The sequence below is a fragment of the Carcharhinus amblyrhynchos genome, chromosome 13 (assembly GCF_965287045.1).
Source record: "Carcharhinus amblyrhynchos chromosome 13, sCarAmb.v2.hapA, whole genome shotgun sequence".
NCBI classification, from domain to species: domain Eukaryota; kingdom Metazoa; phylum Chordata; class Chondrichthyes; order Carcharhiniformes; family Carcharhinidae; genus Carcharhinus; species Carcharhinus amblyrhynchos.
The window spans coordinates 55,226,000-55,246,414 of NC_137336.1; the positions used below are offsets into that span (position 1 = coordinate 55,226,000).

A 20,415-nucleotide genomic window follows, 5' to 3' on the forward strand; every position below is an offset into this window, starting at 1 on the left:
AGACTCTTCCCGCTCAAAAAAGACAGTAGGACTAGGGGGCACAGCCTCAAGATAAAGGGGAGGCGGTTTAGAACGGAGTTGAGGAGGAACTTCTTCACTCAAAGGGTGGTGAATCTCTGGAATTCTCTGCCCGTTGAAGTGGTGGAGGCTGCCTCGCTAAATATTTTTAAGAAGCGGGTTGATGGGTTCTTGATAAGAGAGGGGATTAAGGGTTATGGGGAGAGGGCGGGAAAGTGGAACTGAGCCACAACAGATCAGCCATGATCTTATTGAATGGCGGGGCAGGCTCGAAGGGCTAGATGGCCTACTCCTGCTCCTATTTCTTATGTTCTTATGTTATATCAATGGAGACGAAATAGAAATGGTTGAAAGCTTCAAGTTTTTAGGTGTCCAGATCACCAACAACCAATCCTGGTCCCCCCGTACAGACGCACCATGGAAAGCATTCTTTCCAATTGTATCGCACTTGATATGGCTCCTGCTCTGCCCAAGACTGAGAGGAACTACAAAAGGTCATGAATATATCCAATTCATCACATAAATCAGCCTCCCATTCATTGACTCTGTCTACACTTCCTGTTGCCTCAGCAAAGCAGCTAGCATAATTAAGGATCCCACACACCCTAGACATACTCTTCCACCTTCTTCCCTTGGGAAAAAGATACAAAAGTCCGAGGTCACATACCAACTGACTCAAGAACAGCTTCTTCCCTACTGCCATCAGACTTTTGAATGGCACTACCTCGCATTAAGTTGATCTTTCTGTATGCTCTGCATGACTATAACACTACATTCTGCACTCTCGTTTCCTTCTCTATGAATGGTATGCTTCATCTGAATAGCGCGCAAAAAACAATACTTTTCACTGTATACTAATACATATGACAAAAATAATAGATCAAATCAAAAATATTCTCAGCCAGGTTCTCTTGGCTCCATCTCTCTCAATACTATTCAGATTCTTATACAAATACCTTTTAGCTCCTTGTCTTATCAAAATCATTAAAGAGGCTCCATTTCTCATAGCCATTTAGAGTCATAGAGATTTACAGCAACTTGTTCATGCCGTCCTTTTTGTTTTAAAACCCCTAAGCTAATCCCAATTGCTCACATTTGGCCCATATCCCTCTATACCCACTGTGCCCATGTAACTAACTAAATGCTTTTTAAAAGATAAAATTGTACCTGCCTCCACTACTGCCTCTGGCAGCTTCTTTCAGACACTCACACCTTCTGTGTGAAAAAATTGCCTCTCTGGACACTTTTGTATCTCTCCTCTCTCACCTTAACCTATATCCTCTAGTTTTAGACTCCCCTATCTTTAGGAAAAGATATTGACTATCTACCTTGTCTATGCCACTCATTATTTTATAGATTTCTATAAGGTCACCCCTCAGCCTCCTAAGCTCCAGAGAAAAAAGTCCCAGTCCCTATTCAGCCTCTCCTTATAACTCAATCCATCAAGTCCCGGTAGCATCCTAATAAATCTTTTCTGCACTCTTTCTAGTTCAATAATATCCTTTCTATAATAAGGTAACCAGAACTGCACACTGTATTCCAAGTGCAGCCTTACCAATGTCAACAACTTCAACAAGATGTCCCAACTCCTGTATTCAGTGTTCTGACCAATGAAACCAAGCATGCCAAATGCCTTCTTCACCACTGTCTACCTGTGACTCCACTTTCAAGGAGCTATAAACATGTACCCCTAGATCTCTTAGTAACTCTCCCCAGTGCCCTACCATTAACTGAGTAAGTACTGCCCTGGTTCAATCTACCAAAATGCATCACCTCGCATTTGTCTAAATTAAACTCCATCTGCCATTTGTCAGCTCACTAGCCCAACTGATCAAGATCCTGTTGCAATTGGAGATAACTTTCTTCACTGTCCACTATGCCACCAATCTTGGTGTTATCTGCAAACTTACTAACCATGCTCCCTATATTCTCATCCAAATCATTAATATAAATGACAGATAACCGTGGGCCCAGCACTGATCCCTGAGGCACACTGCTGGTCACAGGCCTCCAGTTTGAAAAACAACTCACTACAATCACCTTCTGGCTTCTGTTGAGAAGCCAATTTTGTATCCATTTAGATACCTCACTTTGGATCCTGTAAGATTTAACTTTATGCAACAGCCTAGCATGCGGTACCTTGTCAAAGGCCTGGCTAAAGTCCATGTAGGGATCAACTGCACTTGACACAACTGAATGACTTGCTAGGCCATTTCACTGGAATTACATATTGGGCAGACTGGATAAATTCAGTAGACTTTCTACTGAACTAGTCAGCAGTGAACCAGATGGGCTTTTATGATAAACTGGTAGCTCCATGGTTACCATTACAGATACTAGCATTTTATTCCTGATTTACTCAATTAATAGAACTTAAATTTCCTCAGCATTATGGTGGGATTTGACTTGTGACCCAAGGTCATTAGCCCAGGACTCCAGGTTACTTTTCCAGGGACATAATTACCATGCTCCCCTACCCAATTTTCATTGAATATACTTTCTATGCTGTTCCTATATCCAAGAGACCCAGAATTCCCCTTAATTGTTCACTGTACTCCCACTCATTAACATTGCTTTTTGGTCCTAAATCCTAAGAACTTTTTCTACTTTCACTCCCAAGTAACCCGACTTCTCACTCCTAACATACTGAAAATATTGTACCAGGACCCTCATACCACAGGACCGCTCCCCCAGACTGGGGCCATTGACATTCCTTGGATCCTCCCATATTTCAGCACCTATCCCATTCTCATGAGCTTCAGCTATTTACCAATTATATAGATGATCTGGAGGAGGGAACCGAGTGTATGGTGTCGAAATTTGCTGATGACACCAAGATTGGTGGAACGGCAAATTGCGCGGAGGGTGTGGAGAGTCTGCAGAAGGACCTAGATAGGCTGGGCGAATGGGCCAGGAACTGGCAAATGGAATTTAATGTTGGCAAGTGCGAGGTGGTCCACTTTGGTAGGAAGAATGGTAGGAAGGACTATTACTTACTTGGCGAAAAACTGCAGCAGGCGACGGTGCAGAGGGACCTCAGGGTCCTTGTGCATGAGTCGCAAAAACCCAGCCTGCAGGTGCAGCAGGTGGTCAGGAAGACTAATGGGATGCTGGCCTTCATAGCAAGGGGGATTGAATATAAAAATAGGGAGGTCTTGCTGCAGCTGTATAGGGCATTGGTGAGGCCGCAGCTGGAGTACTGTGTGTAGTGTCGGTCGCCGCACTTACGCAAGGATATTTTGGCCCTGGAGGGAGTGCAGAGGAGGTTTACTAGGCTGATACCGGAGTTGAGGGGGTTGAACTATGAGGAGAGGCTGAATAAACTAGGCTTGTACTCATTAGAGTTTAGAAGAATGAGGGGAGATCTCATTGAGACGTATAAGATGATGAATGGGATGGATAGGAAAGAGGTGGAGAGACTCTTCCTGCTCAGAAAGGACAGTAGGACTAAGGGGCACAGCCTCAAGATAAAGGGGGGGCGGTTTAGAACAGAGTTGAGGAGGAACTTCTTCACTCAAAGGGTGGTGAATCTCTGGAATTCTCTGCCCGTTGAAGTGGTGGAGGCTGCCTCGCTCAATATTTTTAAGACGCGGGTTGATGGGTTTTTGATAAGCGAGGGGATTAAGGGTTATGGGGAGAGGGCGGGAATGTGGAACTGAGCCACGACAGATCAGCCATGATCTTATTGAATGGCGGGGCAGGCTCGAAGGGCTAGATGGCCTACTCCTGCTCCTATTTCTTATGTTCTTATAGTACACTTCCTTAATTACTTTCTTTTTAGTTCATCTTTACTATGGGATCCCCACCCTTTCTGCACATTACACTCAAGGTACAGCGTCCATTTTACTGCTATATCCCAGTTCTCTAGTTTTCAGTGTTCAATCCTGTTCACAATATTTCGACATCTTGAAAGCAACTCCACGCTCCCAAATTCAACACCAGGTACCATCTATCCATGACTGCCATACCCTAAATCACATCCCTATTTTCTATTCCCCAGGCCTCAGTATGCCCCTCTCTAATCTTCTCATAAGAACATTGGGAAGTATAAGACTAAACCAGATTGTGATGGTCCAGGAAAATCATCCACTGCAAAATCTCTTTTTTTGTCAAAGCATTTATCAAACTTTTTCCTACACTTTCACAACTAAATATACCCTGATTTAATAAGTCAGGGGTGGGATTCTCCCAAAAAAATTCTAAGTTCCCAACATGCAGGAAAGTAGTGATTTCCAGAATGAATCTCCGACACTCTGTGCATCACAGAGTACTCTAGGAGGATTCTCTCCGAAAAGTGGTGGGTGGGGCCTATTCCCACCTGAAGGGCTGGCAGCATAGCACCGAGCAGGCCAGTGCGCATGTGCCGATCTGTTAGTGCATAGATGTGCAGTGGGCCCCCCTCCCCCCCACTGCTAGCTTCCCGATCACTGGCCTTCCCAGGTCACCCTTATCCCCCACCCACCCCTGGCCAGCCAGCTCTGATCTCGCCTGCCCCCACCCCGCCCGCCTGCCCGACAGTCATAAGTTCATAGAATAGAATCACAAAAGGAGGCTATTTGGCACATTGAATTTGTACTGACACAATCCCATCCAGACCCTATTCCCGTAAAACCAAACATTTACCTCGCCAATCCCCCGACACTTGGGTCAATTTAGTATGGCCCGTCAATTTAATCCACACATCTTTGGACTGTGGGAGGAAAGCCACTTAGACATGAGGAGAACATGCAAACTCTGCTGTGACCCAAGCTAGGAATCGAATCTGGCACTGTTAGGCAGCAGTGTTAATCACTGCCACTGTGCCGCTCTCAATGTCAATTTCAATGACATTTCCACATGAAAATCAGCTCTGCGCCGATTTCCAAAAGTTTAGACTGTGAAAGATCCAAAACTGTTACCCAAGACAGAGCATGTTCATTTGTGGTCTGCTAACTATCGTTAAAGTGGGGTTTAAGTCTATAAGAGAAGTACTGATTTGAGTTGTTTGTTTTCACATTTCAACAGTTAAAAGTTAAACTGTTTCATTTTATTAGATTTAAACTGTGTTATGAATAAAGCTTGTTTTTATTTTTAAAAAATCCCTAGTTTGTCAGTGGAATTACTCCTGAGGCAAGGCATCCTTTCCTCACATTTATGCCAAAATAAGAAAAATTGTTGGGATCTAGTCTAGCTTCACAATATACCTTGGAGTTCTGGTCTAGCACCCTAACACTTACTTCTTGGAAATTACATTATTTGTTTTATCTTTCTGTATCTTCAACTTAAAACTACATTAATGCTTCTTTCACTTTTATTCCCCATTCCTGTAGCACTGATTATCATTATTTAATTTCAGCAATGCCTTTGTATAGCTTTCTAATTCCATCCTGCCAATTAAACAGCCTGACTTCAGGAGCCAACTGTCTCCAATGCCAGGGTAACAAATATAAAGGAATACCTTCTTCTCATTTGCAGATCTCAGACGATTCTGATCCCTATTCAATGCTGCTGTTTGTGTAAGTCTCTTCTCATTTTTATGAAATATTCTTCTGCTTGAGTTGGTGTTTTCACCTTAAAAAAAACAAACACTTGTATTAGAGAAAAATAAATATGTTTAAAATGAATGACAGCTTCTTGCTGCCAGTTACATAAGTCTGATTCCACCTGACTTTTACGCTGGAATTTTACCACTCCACCCACCACTTGAATCAAAGCAGGCGAGGGGCGAACAGTGGGAAGACCCATTGACCTTGGGCAGGATTTTACAGTTTCAGGACGAGCGAGGTTGTAAACTCCCACCTACAGTATTCTTTTAGCTTTCCTGATCAAATTATTTACCTCAACTATTATATGTGGGGTATAATAAATAAAGAGAACATAAATATTTCATAAACGAAACCAATGTGAAAGGCATAAGAGACAAACTACAGAATTATAAAAACTGTACCACAAACAAATCACTTGGCCCAACAAATCTCCCCCTACTCTACTTATCTCTCTCTATCATGCCTTGTCCCATCTGTTCCCTTTGCTCTCAAGCATGCATCAAATACACCAAATCGATTTCAATAAAAAATTTGGTGACTTCACTGTTACTATAAAAGATCATAAGATGACCAACCCTTGTTGATTGAGAAGTGTAGAATTTACCAAGAAAACTAATGGGAATCAGGGGAAGCCCTACCGTGGCTGGATTCATTCCTGGCATGAAGATGGTAGTCATCACTGAATGCTAATCATCTCAGCCACCAGACACAGGAACGTAGGAGCAGGATTGCATCATTCAGCCCATTGAGCTTGCTCTGCCATTCAAAATTATCATGGCTGATCATTTTCTTCCATGCCCTTTTCCCCACACTACTTCTTGTATTTAATTTTTAGAAATCTCTTAATCTCTAATTTAAACATACTGAATGACTCAGCTGCCACAGCCCTCTGTGGTAGAGAATTCCAAAGGTTCATTACACTCTTAGTTCTCTTCACAAAACAGAAAATGCTGGAGAAACTCAGCAGGTTTGACAGTATCTGTGGAGGGAGAATATAGCCAATATTTCAAGTCAGGATAACCCTTCGTCAGAGCTGAAGGCAAAAAAAATCAGACAAAATTTATACTATGAGGTGGGGCTGTAATCTGACAAAGGGAAAGTAGACGGTGATGATAAAGGCTGTAAATTGTGTTGATGCCTTCACAAGATCCATTAGTGATTCTTATTTTACTGGACTTCGTACGAGTAAGAGAAGACTCTCATGCACATTGGAACAATTTAAAATCTATTTTCCTTTTGCTACTTCTTCCTGCTAGTTTATTTGAAGGATAGTTGAAACCTCCCACAATTATAACTATGTCAACAACGCTTCTCGTAAATATACCTTCATAATTCTTCCACCAGTTCCCTTCTACTATTTGGTTACTGCAACGAGGTTATATCCCTTTAATTTTGAAAATATGATTTTTCAATTTTCAACTGACTGGAAATTTTGCATCTGAATGGAGACAGAGAAAGCTGTTTAAAAATATAAGCCACGTTCCAAGATGGAGGTGAGAAACAAGTCACCTTCAGGGAAGTGTGAAGACAAGAGATATTTCCTATAATCCAGACATCCATCAAAACTCATAACTGTCTAAGGTAGAGACATTAAAATTGCAAAGTATTGAAACAATAGCTGCCACAGACAGGTACATGCAAAACCTCTTGAAAGTACACAATGGGGGAACACCGTCTGCCACTAGAGAGAGATTGCAAGTAACATGGGCAGTGTCCAGAAAGCCTACAATAGAGGAAACAAGCTGAGGGCTGCTCGCTCTCTTTTGGAATACGCGTATCGCCCAGTTTGAGGAGCCAAATATACCAAAAACTTACCAGTAAACTGAAATCACTAAGTAATTACAACATCTTCTACATCTGACCGTATTCAAGAAACCAACTATTTTAAATTGGCCACAATGTTAAAATCTATGCTTTAAGGACAATCAAAGAAACTTTCAAGTGGCTGTCCAGGAGTCTTAAGTGTAGAGGCATGACAGCAATGAGATCTTGGAATGATGCAGCCTGAGTAAAAAGATTAGCTTTGCCTATCCCTGAAGTAGAAAGCAACTGTACTCTCCACCATTTCCGAGACTCATGCTCGTCAAACCAATTGGCCATCCTTTTGTTAACCCTCAACAACGTCAGCTGCCCACAGTCTCAAAGTCAAGGAATGGGATGAATACTAATGGTTCAGGGCTAAATGCTTTGGTGCGTGGGATCAGGATTATGTACCAGACCCCAACGCCTGCCAGTGAGGATCTGTTAGCCCCCAAGATGGGCAACACAGTCCAACTGACACTGCCCATTAAGGATATGCGAGCATTTAACCCTCCTGTTGGAACTTCCGGTGTATAGAGAATAAGGGAGAAGAGAAGGAGGTGGGATCCAAAAGGTGTGTCTGATTGGGCGAGGGCATAGTCCTGCAATGGTGATAGGAGGGCAGCTGAGCTTGAGTGAATGCTAGCTGCTAGGTAAGGCCTGGGACTGGCTGATTCTCGGTCTGGGAAGCCAATGAGTCAGGGAAGGTGCTGATGATACCCAGCTGTGACACCAACCTAACTCTCTCTCTCTCTCATCCTTCACAGGTAACTGATCGATAACGGTATGGAGCCAACGAAACTGGCTATTCTGCTTATTACAGCACTGGAGGAGCAAAACTCTAGCAGCAATGTGCAGTGGCATCCAGGAAAGACCCAGCAGCAGGAAATCAGGGGGTTGCAGGGCAGGCTCAGGGGCCTGATGCCGCACCACCCATGCAGTGGGCATGAAGGAGACCAAGGATGTACAGGACCCAAGTGATCTTCATGGGACTGTTGTACAAGATGTGTTGCTGAAGACTCTGCTTCATCAGGAAGACAATGCAGTACTACCACATCCTTGCTGGCTTGGCGCCAAGTGGCAGCGGGGGACATCCGCTCTCTGTGACCACAGCAGCCCTCAATCTTTATGCAACAGAGACTTTCTGGAGCTCAAGGGTTGATGCGTCTGGCATTTCACAGGCATCCACTCATAAATGTATCTGTAAGATCATGACAGGCTTTTGGACTTTATTCATTTTGACCTGGACCAGTCAGACCAGGAGGCTGTGGGACTTCAGCAAAATGACTGGTATGCCACAAGTGCCAGGGAATGATCAACTACACCCATATTGCTCTTTGTACCTCGTGGCATCAGGAAATCCTCTTCATAAACAGGAAGGGGTTCCGCTCCCTGGCGATTCCTTCCTCTATCTAAAACTAGGCAAATTTTCAAATTTTGTTTAAATACTCAGAAACTTGATCTCTTCTATCCAAGTCTGGGCCCACATTTGCATTCTGTGCAGTGAATAACAGTGGCTAGCTGCCTTCATCTCTCTGCTCTCTCTATTTCAGATCTCTGCAGACTGACTGCATGTGAAGTTCAGGGATATCTTAGGAAAACGTGCATTCCTATTATACAATGCCTTTCTATGAACTTCTCTCTACTCAAAGCTCAACTCCATGGCAACGTGAATCACATGGGCTTTGTATCTAGGTAAAATGCTAATCAATTATTCTCTAGACACCTCCTAATTCCATTCTTTCATAAAATTTAAACTGTATATTTAATTTCAACAGTTCCAAGACCTGACATTCCAGCCACTTCTCTGTGAGACTGAGAGACTAACCGAATAACCGTCTACCCAGAGTCAATACGGATTCATTGTTTATAGGTATGACTATCTTGAACTTTCTTCACAGTAAAATGATCTGTTTCCCCCATTCATCACACTCCTTTAACTGTTATCAACTAAGCTACTCAATTTTGTGTTGGGTAGAATTCAGAACTCGTCACATGACCTCTCTCATTCCTCCATTTTACTGTAAATTAAAGAGATAGTCCCAAAACATAATTATCTTATCATCTTCATATTTGTCATAAACACACATTTGTGTCTATTTTCAATTTATACCAAAAACATCCCAAAAGCAACAGCACAAACGCACAACAGATTTTTCTCTTGATCTTTTTGAACATTAACAGAAACTCATTTCAAAAGTCTACTACTAGGTGATCAAGAAGAGGCAGCCCTGCTTTCATTGCCTCTAATCCTGTAACCACTATCAACAACAAGACCAGGACCAATAACATTATGGAAATCAAGTCACTTCTAAAGCTTCTCCAAATCAGGCACTATCCTTAAAATTACCCCGTGTTTTATTCTTACAGGAGAGTAAGAAAGTCAGATAATGTTGAATCTTATTAATTATTAGCTTGGTTTAGAAAGTAAACCCGTCAGGTGAAGTAACAAAAACTATGAAAGCTAGAGGAACACATACGCAATGGCATTTTAAAATTCCATACTAATCCTTAAGGTAGTTAAAAAAAGTTGCTGATTGGAACTCTTTACAGTTATTGGATTTCAATCCCACTATACAATGTTGGCAACATCATCACCGTGCACCAGAGATGTATCCATCTTATTAATTATGTTATGTTAGGAATGCATCTCAAATAGCTATCGTGTCTTGACTGCCAAACAAGCAAAAAAATCTCACGGTGTCTTAAATTTTAAAGAAATGTAAAATTGTAAACCATGAAGACAGTTAAATATCAGTTAGTCATCATCCACAGAAATTCACTTCTGAAACTAGATCCCACCTTGTACAGAACAAAAGGTTGGCACACTTGCTTTATTTTACTAAACAGCCTGTGAGGCTGACATTTGTAAATTTGGCACAGTTTATATGGAGTATTATGCTGATGAAATGGGGCCTGATTTTTTTTTCATCACAGGACACAAGCTGTGATACATAACCTTGATAAGCCAATTAGTAATGTTCAAGCAAGTAATCCATTGCACCTGTCACCTAACCATGAAGTGTTTCCTTTCTCACCAAATGAATAACATTCTCCAATAAGCCATACGCTAATCAGACTATTCAGTATTTAGGATAATTAAGTTTTATGTTTCCAAATCTCATATTGCCTTTCATTTTTGGCCTCATATTTTAGCATCATTACTTATCTCAGTTGATTTCCTTTTAAGGCCTCCAAAGCCAATATTTCTACTTAAAGTAAAGTGCTACAATTGCAGTCACATGGGATACAGTTGATGACTATGCACAGGGCTGCAAGGAAGCGAACACAAAAAATGTTTGGTGTACATTTGAAAATTATTCCAGGAGTCCTTGTTGCAGAGGTGAAATGATATTGCATATTTTAAGCTTCCCTCAGTGGAGGCAACTGCTCATATGCAAAATATAAACTATAATTTGGGAGAAGATAATGCAATCTACCTCCAAAAAGAGTTAACATTCTTTCTTTCACTGCTCCACAAGCTTCCTTATCGAGCAGGCCACAGGGCTTCTGTAGATGCATTTCAGCTGTTTGGACTGCTCGGGTGGCTCACTCCAATAAAATCCCAATAGGGTTTCATACATCATAGTAGTGTGCTGTGTCATTCACAATCTGGCAATGCAAAAAGATGCCTTGTCGGAGTGAATGAGAAGAGGATGAGAGGTCTTTGGAGGGTGAAATTTGAAGGCTAGGAAATCCAGGAGGCCACTGAAGGTCAGTGTAAGTGTGATTATGCCATGGAATGAAGAATGCGAGTAGAATAACATGTTAAAGGTTTTGCTCTACTCAAAAGTTCGTTTTTGGCTCTTGAAGGTCACGGTATCTCAATTATTACCGCCAGATGCAATGTGATTACAACAGCTTACCTGAATAGGACTTAACAGATTGTGGCACAGGACTAATTACTGTGTTTTGAAACTTCTTTACACATCTGGCTTCAGACTGTAGGGAGGGCTGTAAAGAAAATAATGCCAATTCAGCGTCAGAGAACTTATTAATACAATCAAATTTCAACAGGAAGTATCAAATTATAGGAAACTTCAAACTAGTCTCAATTCAGCATCAGTTTATTTTTACTTGAGCTAGAAAAGTGCTCATTCGACTTAGAGACAAGCTTCATTTAATGAAAAGAAGCTACCACTTGGAAATTAGACTGAAATAACTTGCATCCATAAAACTTGGAACTTATAGACTTGAAATAACTTCTTTGGACCCGATGTCATCCTCTTGTTTCTAGTTACACAGCTTGAGTAAAAGCAACTGAGTAGACGTATACGGTAATTTATAGCCCAAATTGAAATTCCTCCTTACCTGCAGTGAAAGAGGAGCCAAGGAGTGAATATTCCTAACTAGAATTAGAGAATGTTTAGCTACACTGACAAGAAGCGTCAGAGGAATCCAATAGGACTGGGTCATGATTTGTTAGACAAAGGTATAGTACATTTTAATGATCCTGTGAAAGAACAATTCTACAAAGACCAAATTATCAAAGTAAGAGAAAAGGCAGGATGGCTCTGGGCTGTAAGAGTCAAGTCTGATATCTGATAAGACTGAGGTAACCAGTTAGTCTAAGACGACAGTGGGATTGGTCTTATTAAGACACAAAGCATCATTTTTGTCTCAGTATTTGATGATCAACGCTGATTCTAACTTCTGGTAAGTATCAATCCTTTAATGAGATCATTGACGTAGTGTGGAATTTTCCATTCCCGCCCATCACGGGAATCACAGTGGGCAGGGACGGACCATGCAAAGGTCTGTTGACCTCGGACGGGATTTTCCAACCATGGAGTGAGCACGACCAGAAAATCCCATCCCAGTCTTTTCTTTTGCTACTTCACATATCCATCATTCTGTATAGAAGAATATCTTCTAATCTCAAGCATTAGTTGGTGGCACTCACAACTTGAGTTGAATGCTCTTGTTTAGATTCACATTATTAAAGGATTCAGGAAGAAGTGTGAAGATTGATTTCAGTATGTGGGCACTAAATTTATAAGAATGCTTACAGCTCTAAACTTGTTTTCACTGGAGAACAATGGAGAGAAAATGATTCAGGTGCAGTAATGATCATGTTAATCTCTAATGCGTTACCTCCGCCTACAAGTTTCTTCATTATAGCTCCAAGGTGCGTGGTTTAGATGGGAACTTACAGGTGGTGCTATCCCATGCATCTGCTCCCCTTATCTTTCTAGGTGGTAGAGGTCATGGGTTTGGAAGATGCTGATGAAAGAGGCTTGGTGAGTCTCTGCAGTGCGTATTGTGTACTATGATTTGGTGACGGAGAGTAAATGTTTAAGGTGCTGGAGGAAGTGCTGATCAAGCAGACTGCTTTGTCCTCTATGCGCTCAAACTTCTTTGCTGGGGCTGCAGTCACCACACAAGTGGAGAGTATTCCATCATAGTCCTTCTCCGCGGCTTGCCCCTCACCACCCGCCTTGACCTTCTCTTCATTGGAAGAGATGTGGCGCTCTATATCTTCCTCATCCAACTGTTCACCCTGTTACAGTGCCAGATTGTGCAGAGCGCAGCACACCACAATGATGCATAATACCCTCTGGAGACTATACTGGAGGGCTCCCATGACTGGTCCAGGCACTGAAATTGCATCTTGAGCAGATCTATTGTCTGCTCAACCTGCGGACACATAGACGCATGAGGTTCATTGTACCCAAGTCTCAGTGAGTGTTGGGAGGCCTCCACACTGGCGTCATCAGCCACCTCCTAAGAGGGTACACTGTGTCCCCAAAGAGATATTCCTCTACCAGGTCTACCTCGTAAACAGTTAAGACCTGTATGTCAACCTATGTAGATCATAGAATCGTAGGATCCCTACAGTGTAGAAGGAGGCCATTCGGCCTACTGAATCTGCAACAACAGCAATCCCATCCAGGGCCCTAGCCACCTAACCCCATATATTTATCTTGCTGGTCCCGACACCAAGAGGTAACGTAGAAGGCCAATCCACCTAACATGCACATCTTTGGGTATCATGGACAGTCTCTGGGAAATGGGCACATGATACGCATGGCGTATCATGATCTGAACATCAAGGGAATGGAATCTCTTGCAGTTCATACATAAATGGGGGTGCAGAGTCATGTGGGTACAATTGATGACAGCTTGCAGTTGGACAGCCCAGCTACGTGGGCAAAGCCCATGCTCCTAGCTTCCTGGTTTGCTTGATCCTGGTCAATACTGGATGTACAGGTGAATATTTGCAAACAGCGCATCTGTCAGGTCCCTCATGCACCTACGTGCGACAGACAGAGATGTCGCACAGATTACCTGTGTAGGCCTGAAATGAGCTGCTAGTACTAAAGTTTATAGAGTGACTGTGACTTTCAGGGCTACAAGCAATGGGTGATCTCCCAGTCCACGTGATGCCAACTCTTGCATCACCTGGCACAGATGATCCACTGACCCGGGACAGATGCAGTTTTTTCTGGCACTGGATCTTTGACATTTGGAGGTAGGAAGCTCTCCGGCGGTAGACCCATGGCTGGTACTGTTTCCTCCCAGGAGCTGCCATCTGTGACCCTGTACCTGATGGTTCTGTATCTGCAGGGTTAGGGTTACATGCAGCTGCATGTCAATGTCAATGCTACTTGCTGCTCCACAACTATCAAAAGATTCCCTTAAATAAAAAAGTGAAAGGAAATGTGAGCGATGGGGAGTCCTGACAATGCACTAACCTACAGCACTGTCAAGAATTGGGGTATCCACCCATTCATATCCCCCTAAGCAAGCTCCTTTCCAATGAACCTCACTCCCTCCCTCTCACATAATAGCTATATCCCCATAGTTCCCCTTTACATCCACCTGGCACAAGTGCCTTGACCCTTGAGAGCCTCAGCGGGTGCATCACACCACCCCTCCCTCACCAAGGGTGAGGATTGAGGGCAGTTGACTGCATTCAAACAAACTGCATTCCAATTTCACAGGATTGAGATGCTGCCACCTGTCATTTCCTGAACAGGGTGACTGACGACCACTGTTATTCTTCTGTCTTAGATTAGGGGCAACATTTGTGACACCTCTCTGTCGTGGAGTGGTGAGCATAAGCCTTGGGGGCTCAACTCCCAAAGGATTAACTGTCGGGCCACAATCAGCAGGACACTCATGCATTGCAAGACAGGTACTCATGCATTGCAAGACTGACTAATTTGGCACAACTGACTTGTCAAGGACCCTGATTTATGAGAATTTGCATCCTTAGACAGCATCCCCATTCCCCCAGCTCTCATGGGCTGTGGATTAAATGAGCCTCCCAACTTGAACAGCCAGCCACCCATACTTAATTCCAATAGCTTGGCCTCTATAACCAGTGGTTTTGCCCTTTCAGAAAGCTCATGTCCTGAGGATGCACTTTGTCGCCTGAGGATAGGGGCTAATTCCAACTGTACCTGTCCTCCTCCCATGTAAGGATATCCTGTCCTCAAGTCACTGCTAAAATTGTCACAGTATCCCACTCTGCCCGTGTAGCCTGTCATAGGAACATAGGAATGAGGAGCTAAAGTAGGCAAATTCAGCTCTTCGAGCCATAAAGCCTGCTCTGCCATTCAATCAGATATGGCTGATCTCTCCTGGTCTCAAATCCACCTCCCCGCCTGTTCCCCATATCATTTTATCCCTTTTTTAATTAGAAGTATATTCATCTCCTTCTTGAAACCATTCAATGATTCAAACTCTATCGCACTATGAGGCAATGAGTTCCACAAATTCACTACCCTCTGAGAAGTAGTTCTTCCTCATCTCATTTTTAAGTCTACCACCTCTCAACATAAACCTGTGACCCCTTGTTCGACATTTTGACATAAGAGAAAACAATTCGTTTACATTTACTTTATCAATCCTTTTTAAAATTTTACACACCTCAGTCAGATCCCCTCTCATCCTTCTAAACGCCAGCAAGTACAAGCCCAAACTCTTTAATCTCTCCTCAGATGTCAATCCTTTCATCCCTGGAATCAATCTGGTGAACCTCCTCTGAACTGCCTCCAATGGTACCACATCCTTCCTCAAACAAGGAGACCAAAACTGGACACAATTCTCCAGATGTGGTCTCAACAACTCTATATACAATTGCAACAACACTTCTCTACTTTTATACTCCAATCCTCTTGCAATAAACGCCAACATCCCATTTGCCTTTTTTATTACATTCAGTAACTGAATACTGACTTTCTGTAATTCATGATTATAGATATCCAGAACTCTTTGCTCAGATGTATTTTTAATCTGCTTTCCATTTAGGTAATAATTTGCCTTTCTACTTTTTCTGCCAAAATGGATAACCTCACACTTACCCACATTAAACTCGATCTGCCAAATTTTGACCCATCTCATAGGACCCTACAGGGACCCAACTGTTGCCCCTGTACTGACACTATGATGTCACTCATTCCCATCCACTTCCAGCTACCACTCCCGAAGGGCAATCTCTTAGCTGAGTTATCGCCTTAAGCCTGCAAGGAAGCCTGTCAGTGACCTCTTGGCCCGAGTTTAACTTATCTGGGTCCCTAATGTCTCTCTGGAGCCCCCTTTCCAATTTACATCCTGAAGTGTAATGACAAACTGAGCACACATTTCCGATATCCACTTCGGAGGTAAGATCATCAGGCTCTCATTTTTATACAACTGTTGTATTCAGCGAGGGACAGGCGGCTTGCTAATTATCTGTTAATTCATTATGTCATCGGCAAGAGGCGTGGAAAATCAGGAAACATGATCTTGCTGGTAAGAATTGTGTTACCCGACTCTTAGGAATTTTGCAACCAAACCACCGTTCTCTCTGACAACTAATATGGGTTCAAAATTCCACCCCACATGTTAATCTTGGTTTAATTGATAGGTTGCAAGTTTTAGTCCAACTCCAGGATTCAAAACACAAAAATGTTATTCCTGTTCTAACACGTTAAATATCCATAGTCTACACAAATTCAGTTATGGTAATGAGCTGATCACAAATTGAACAGTAATGGCAAAAAAAACCGGCAAGGGTGAAATCATCTCTATCTTTTGGTTAAGATCAAGAATCCAGTCAAGCCCAAGATCAGATGCAATGCCTTTCCTTATCAGCTTGAATCTTGTTTGTCTCTTTGATGGGAAATATGAATTGGATTCAATTTAAATTTGAATTGGTTTTTGGAGCAAGCAAGGAAATGGATTAAAGTGCAGTCTGTGGTTTGGCTGTGTTACTTTAAGAATGGAGTAAAATTTAAAAAGAACACACTTTATACTTTGGGTGAGGTTTGCATCGAAAACCTGTGCCCTATCTAGAAACCTACTCTTATCACTTTCCTCTCATCACTGCTCAAGATTGACATAAACACTACACACTACAGTATAACAATTTACAAGTATTGTCATGTTGTAGCACTCGTGCTTTTGCTACTGTGTGATATGAATTTTGGAAACAATCATCCTCCATCTAAACGTAGAACAATACAATTTATGTGATTCATTATCAAAGATCACAAAATTCATAGCAAGAATCTTGGAGACTTTCACCGCTGCCAAACATGTATAATTCTTTCCAAATGTTCAATTTGTGAAACATTTTATAAAAAAAATCAGACACATGCCTTTAATGAGCGACGGAGGTTTTGTTTGAATTTCTTTTTTGGAATAAAGAGCTGATCAAAATCTTCTGTTGATTCTAACAGCTTCTTAGTTGGTTTTCTCTGTCGCTTTCCTTCAGAATTTTCTGTAACAGAGTAAACAGAACACTATTACTTAATTTTTTTCTATCCCCTTGAAACTGTGTGAAACTTGAAAACTGACAGTACAAAACACAAATTAATTTAACTGTTCATAGACAAAGTATTAAAATTTACATATTTTCCAGCTTGGAAAATTGATATGATTTTTGATAATTCATCATCCAAGAATATAAAGGAACGTGGAAAGTTTATGTAATTGTATTAGGAATTTTTGATTTACAATGAAAACAACAGGTTAAGTTCAGAGGCAGTGCTTTTGACATGACACAACTGATCATAGTGGGGGGTCACTTGACATTCAGGGCAGTCCTGTGATTTACACTCCCATTGAGGGAAGCTCTGTGCTGGGAATGCAATCTTTCTGACTTTGTAACATGTTAGCTTTGACATTAGCAAAAGTTGTATATCAAAACCCTCTCTATAAATATAGGGCAAGTATCTTCAAGTTCATCTTTCTTGCAAAAATATACCCATATATAATGGCTATGATGAGTTGGACAACCAGAACATCAATCTATCTGTAACAGATTTTTCAACTGTATGCTTTAATATTTACATTTTGCATCTCAGAAATTGTTCTTCAAAAGAATGTGGAAGGTTTCAGGCATCTTTGCTAAATCAGGAGAACAAACAAAAAATTGCACCAATTGGAATTTTCATGATTCCTGGTACTATTGCAGGTTATAAAGACATAATAGAGATGCAAGCTGAACAGCTACATATTCTAAGCCTTCAAAATAGAAATATTTCTGGAAGTCAACAAAATTGTAATCTTCAAATGCCAATATCTGCACTTTACATTCAAACAAGAGCAGAAATACACTAAGTGTTCCCCCGAGCTTGTTCCGCCGCCATTCAATAAAATCATGGCTGCTCTGAATATGTTGAGTTCCACATTAACCATCTATCCCAGTAACCTTCGATTCTCTTGCCTATCAAGAATCTAACTTCATCTTAAAAATATTCAGTGATCAATCTGGTTCCCCAAATGACAAATGGCTTGTTTCTATGCAAAATAACTAGATTGTTCATTATTTAGGAGTCACCCTTAAAGGACAGAGATGAGGAGAATTCTTTACTCTCAAAGTATTGTTTGGAACTCCATGCCTCAGAAAGTAGTGGAAAGCCACGTCACTGAATCAATGTCCCCTAGATCAGGACTCACTCACTCACAAACATCCTTTCAAGGTTCATCTTGTCAATACTGTTCAGGATCTTACATACTTCAATTAAGACACCCCTCATCTTTCTAAACTCAAATGGAAACAAGCCCAGCCTTTCCAACCTATCCTCATAAGACAGTCTGCTCATTCCAGGAATCAAATTAGTTTACCTCTTCTGAACTGCCTTCAATGCATTTACATTCTTCCTTAAATAAGGAGGCCAAAACTGCATAATATACAAGATGTGGTCTCACCAATACGCTGTATAACTGAAGCATAACATATTTTATGCCTTTTAAATTCCTCTTGTAATAAAGGATAGAATTCCATCAGCCTTCTTGATTACATGCATACTAATTTTTTGTGACTCATGCACAGAACACCTGAATCCCTCTGCACCTCAGCATTCTACAGTCGGTCTTCATTTCCAATACTCTGCTTTTAATTCTTCCTGCCAAAATGAACAACTTCATACATTCACATATTATACTCCATCTGCCAGATTTTTGCCCACTCACTTCTAAATTGGTCCTGTCCTGGGCTATACCATCAGTACTGGGAGTTGCTCAGTACTGATGATTATTTAGCACAGTAACAAGCGATTTGAATAACTTAGTCTGTGATATTGCTGAAAAGAGACCTGCTGTTGAGGTTTTTTGCTTTGCACTCATCAGGACAGTTTCATAAGAATATCAAATCTCAAAGGGAACAACAATTTATACTGCATGAGAAAAGGGTGCTGTTTGGTTGGAAAGTGGCTCTGACTGGCAAATCTACCGGGGAACAGTTAACCACCAAACTTTTGTTTAAATTCAAACCAGGCAAATTGACTCTAACCAGTGGATCACATAAAACAGCATGTTCCTTCAGGTGTTCACAGTAACCAACGTTCTATCCGTGATCAATCAGCCAATGCTTGCAAAACTGAGAACATGGTGTCTAAATTAGATGTGATTCTCCGATTGGACAATAATCCTGATTTTGTTAAGAATTACATGGACAATAGATTATCAGTCGGGCTCGCAGTATCGTCTGTTTATGGATTGTAGAGAGAACAAGTTCCTGCATTGCACCTTTTTCAACAAAACATAAAAGCATGGGGGAGAGAACAGCCATTTTCTGGTTCATTCACCATGGCAGTGCCTTAACCAGAGTCAACCTGCCTGGTTTGAATTTGGCAGTAAATTGCTCCTTGGTGCATTCTTCATGGCAATGCCTCTACCAATCAAAGTCCACTTGCCAACTAACGAACACCATCTCTCATGCAGAATAAATTATTGTTCCCTTTTAAGAATGGTTATTCTTGTGAATCTGTCATGATGAGTACAAGGCAAAAAGTTTCAACAGCATGTCTCTTTTTACAGCAACACAAGCTCTGTACCCGAAGTGATGTGATGTTTATACTCCCAAGTCTTCTTCCAATTTATTTGCTTCATTTCAACAGCATATCTTCCTGTTCACTCATGTATTCATCCAGTTTCCATTTGAAAGCATTTAAGCTATATTTTTTAAACTTATTATTTGATGGAATGTGGACATTTCAAGGCCAATCAGAATGGGCCAGCACTGAGCTGCTTACCATGCCATTTCAGAGGAAATCACATCCATCGTATTACTGAGCCAAATCATTTTTTTTTAAACAATAATCAATGGTAGTTTCATGGTCACTGTCACTAGACCAGCTTTCAATTCCAGTTCAACTAATTGAATTTAAATTCCACAAGCTGCTTTGACAGGATTTGAACTCATGTCTCAAGAGCATTAGCTTGCGTTTCTTGATTACCTGTCCAATGACATTACTGCCACGACACTGTTGCCCCAGATTTATTTACTCCCCAATATCTGCCTCAATCACATCACATGGTTGAGAGTTCCACATTTGAACTACTCCAATGAATACAGGAATTTCTGCATATTTCTCTACAGGATTTATTAGTAATTATCTTGTATTTAGAATCCGACTTCTACACTCCACCACAAGTGCAGTCGTTCAAAAAGTCAGCTCACCGCCATTTTGTCAAGGGCAATGAATGCTAATCTAGACAACAAACCCCACATCCTGTGAAAGAATAAAGAGAAATCAGTGGAAACATTTTCTTCACATCCATGCTGTTCATCAGTTCTAACAGGTTTCTTTAAATCTTCTCATTTCAAAACAAAAAGCTCCACACTGGTGGAATCTTT

At 41.4% G+C, this 20,415-nt stretch overlaps 1 protein-coding gene across 4 annotated transcripts in view; it reads right to left on the minus strand.

Annotated features, from left to right (window-relative positions):
- LOC145351919 (uncharacterized) overlaps nt 1–20,415 on the minus strand; it is a 180,784-nt gene that overhangs the window by 70,675 nt on the left and 89,694 nt on the right. For all 4 annotated transcript variants that reach the window (XR_013888472.1, XR_013888473.1, XM_080201707.1 and 1 more), the window contains exons 9-11: nt 16,931–17,052; nt 11,210–11,297; nt 5,456–5,568 (exon numbers count right to left, since the gene is read on the minus strand). Coding sequence is in view for 2 of the 4 variants with exons in the window: in XM_080201707.1 (XP_080057833.1) it covers nt 5,456–5,568; nt 11,210–11,297; nt 16,931–17,052 (323 nt within the window). In the remaining 2 variants the exon portion in view is untranslated. The remainder of the gene's footprint in view (nt 1–5,455; nt 5,569–11,209; nt 11,298–16,930; nt 17,053–20,415) is intronic.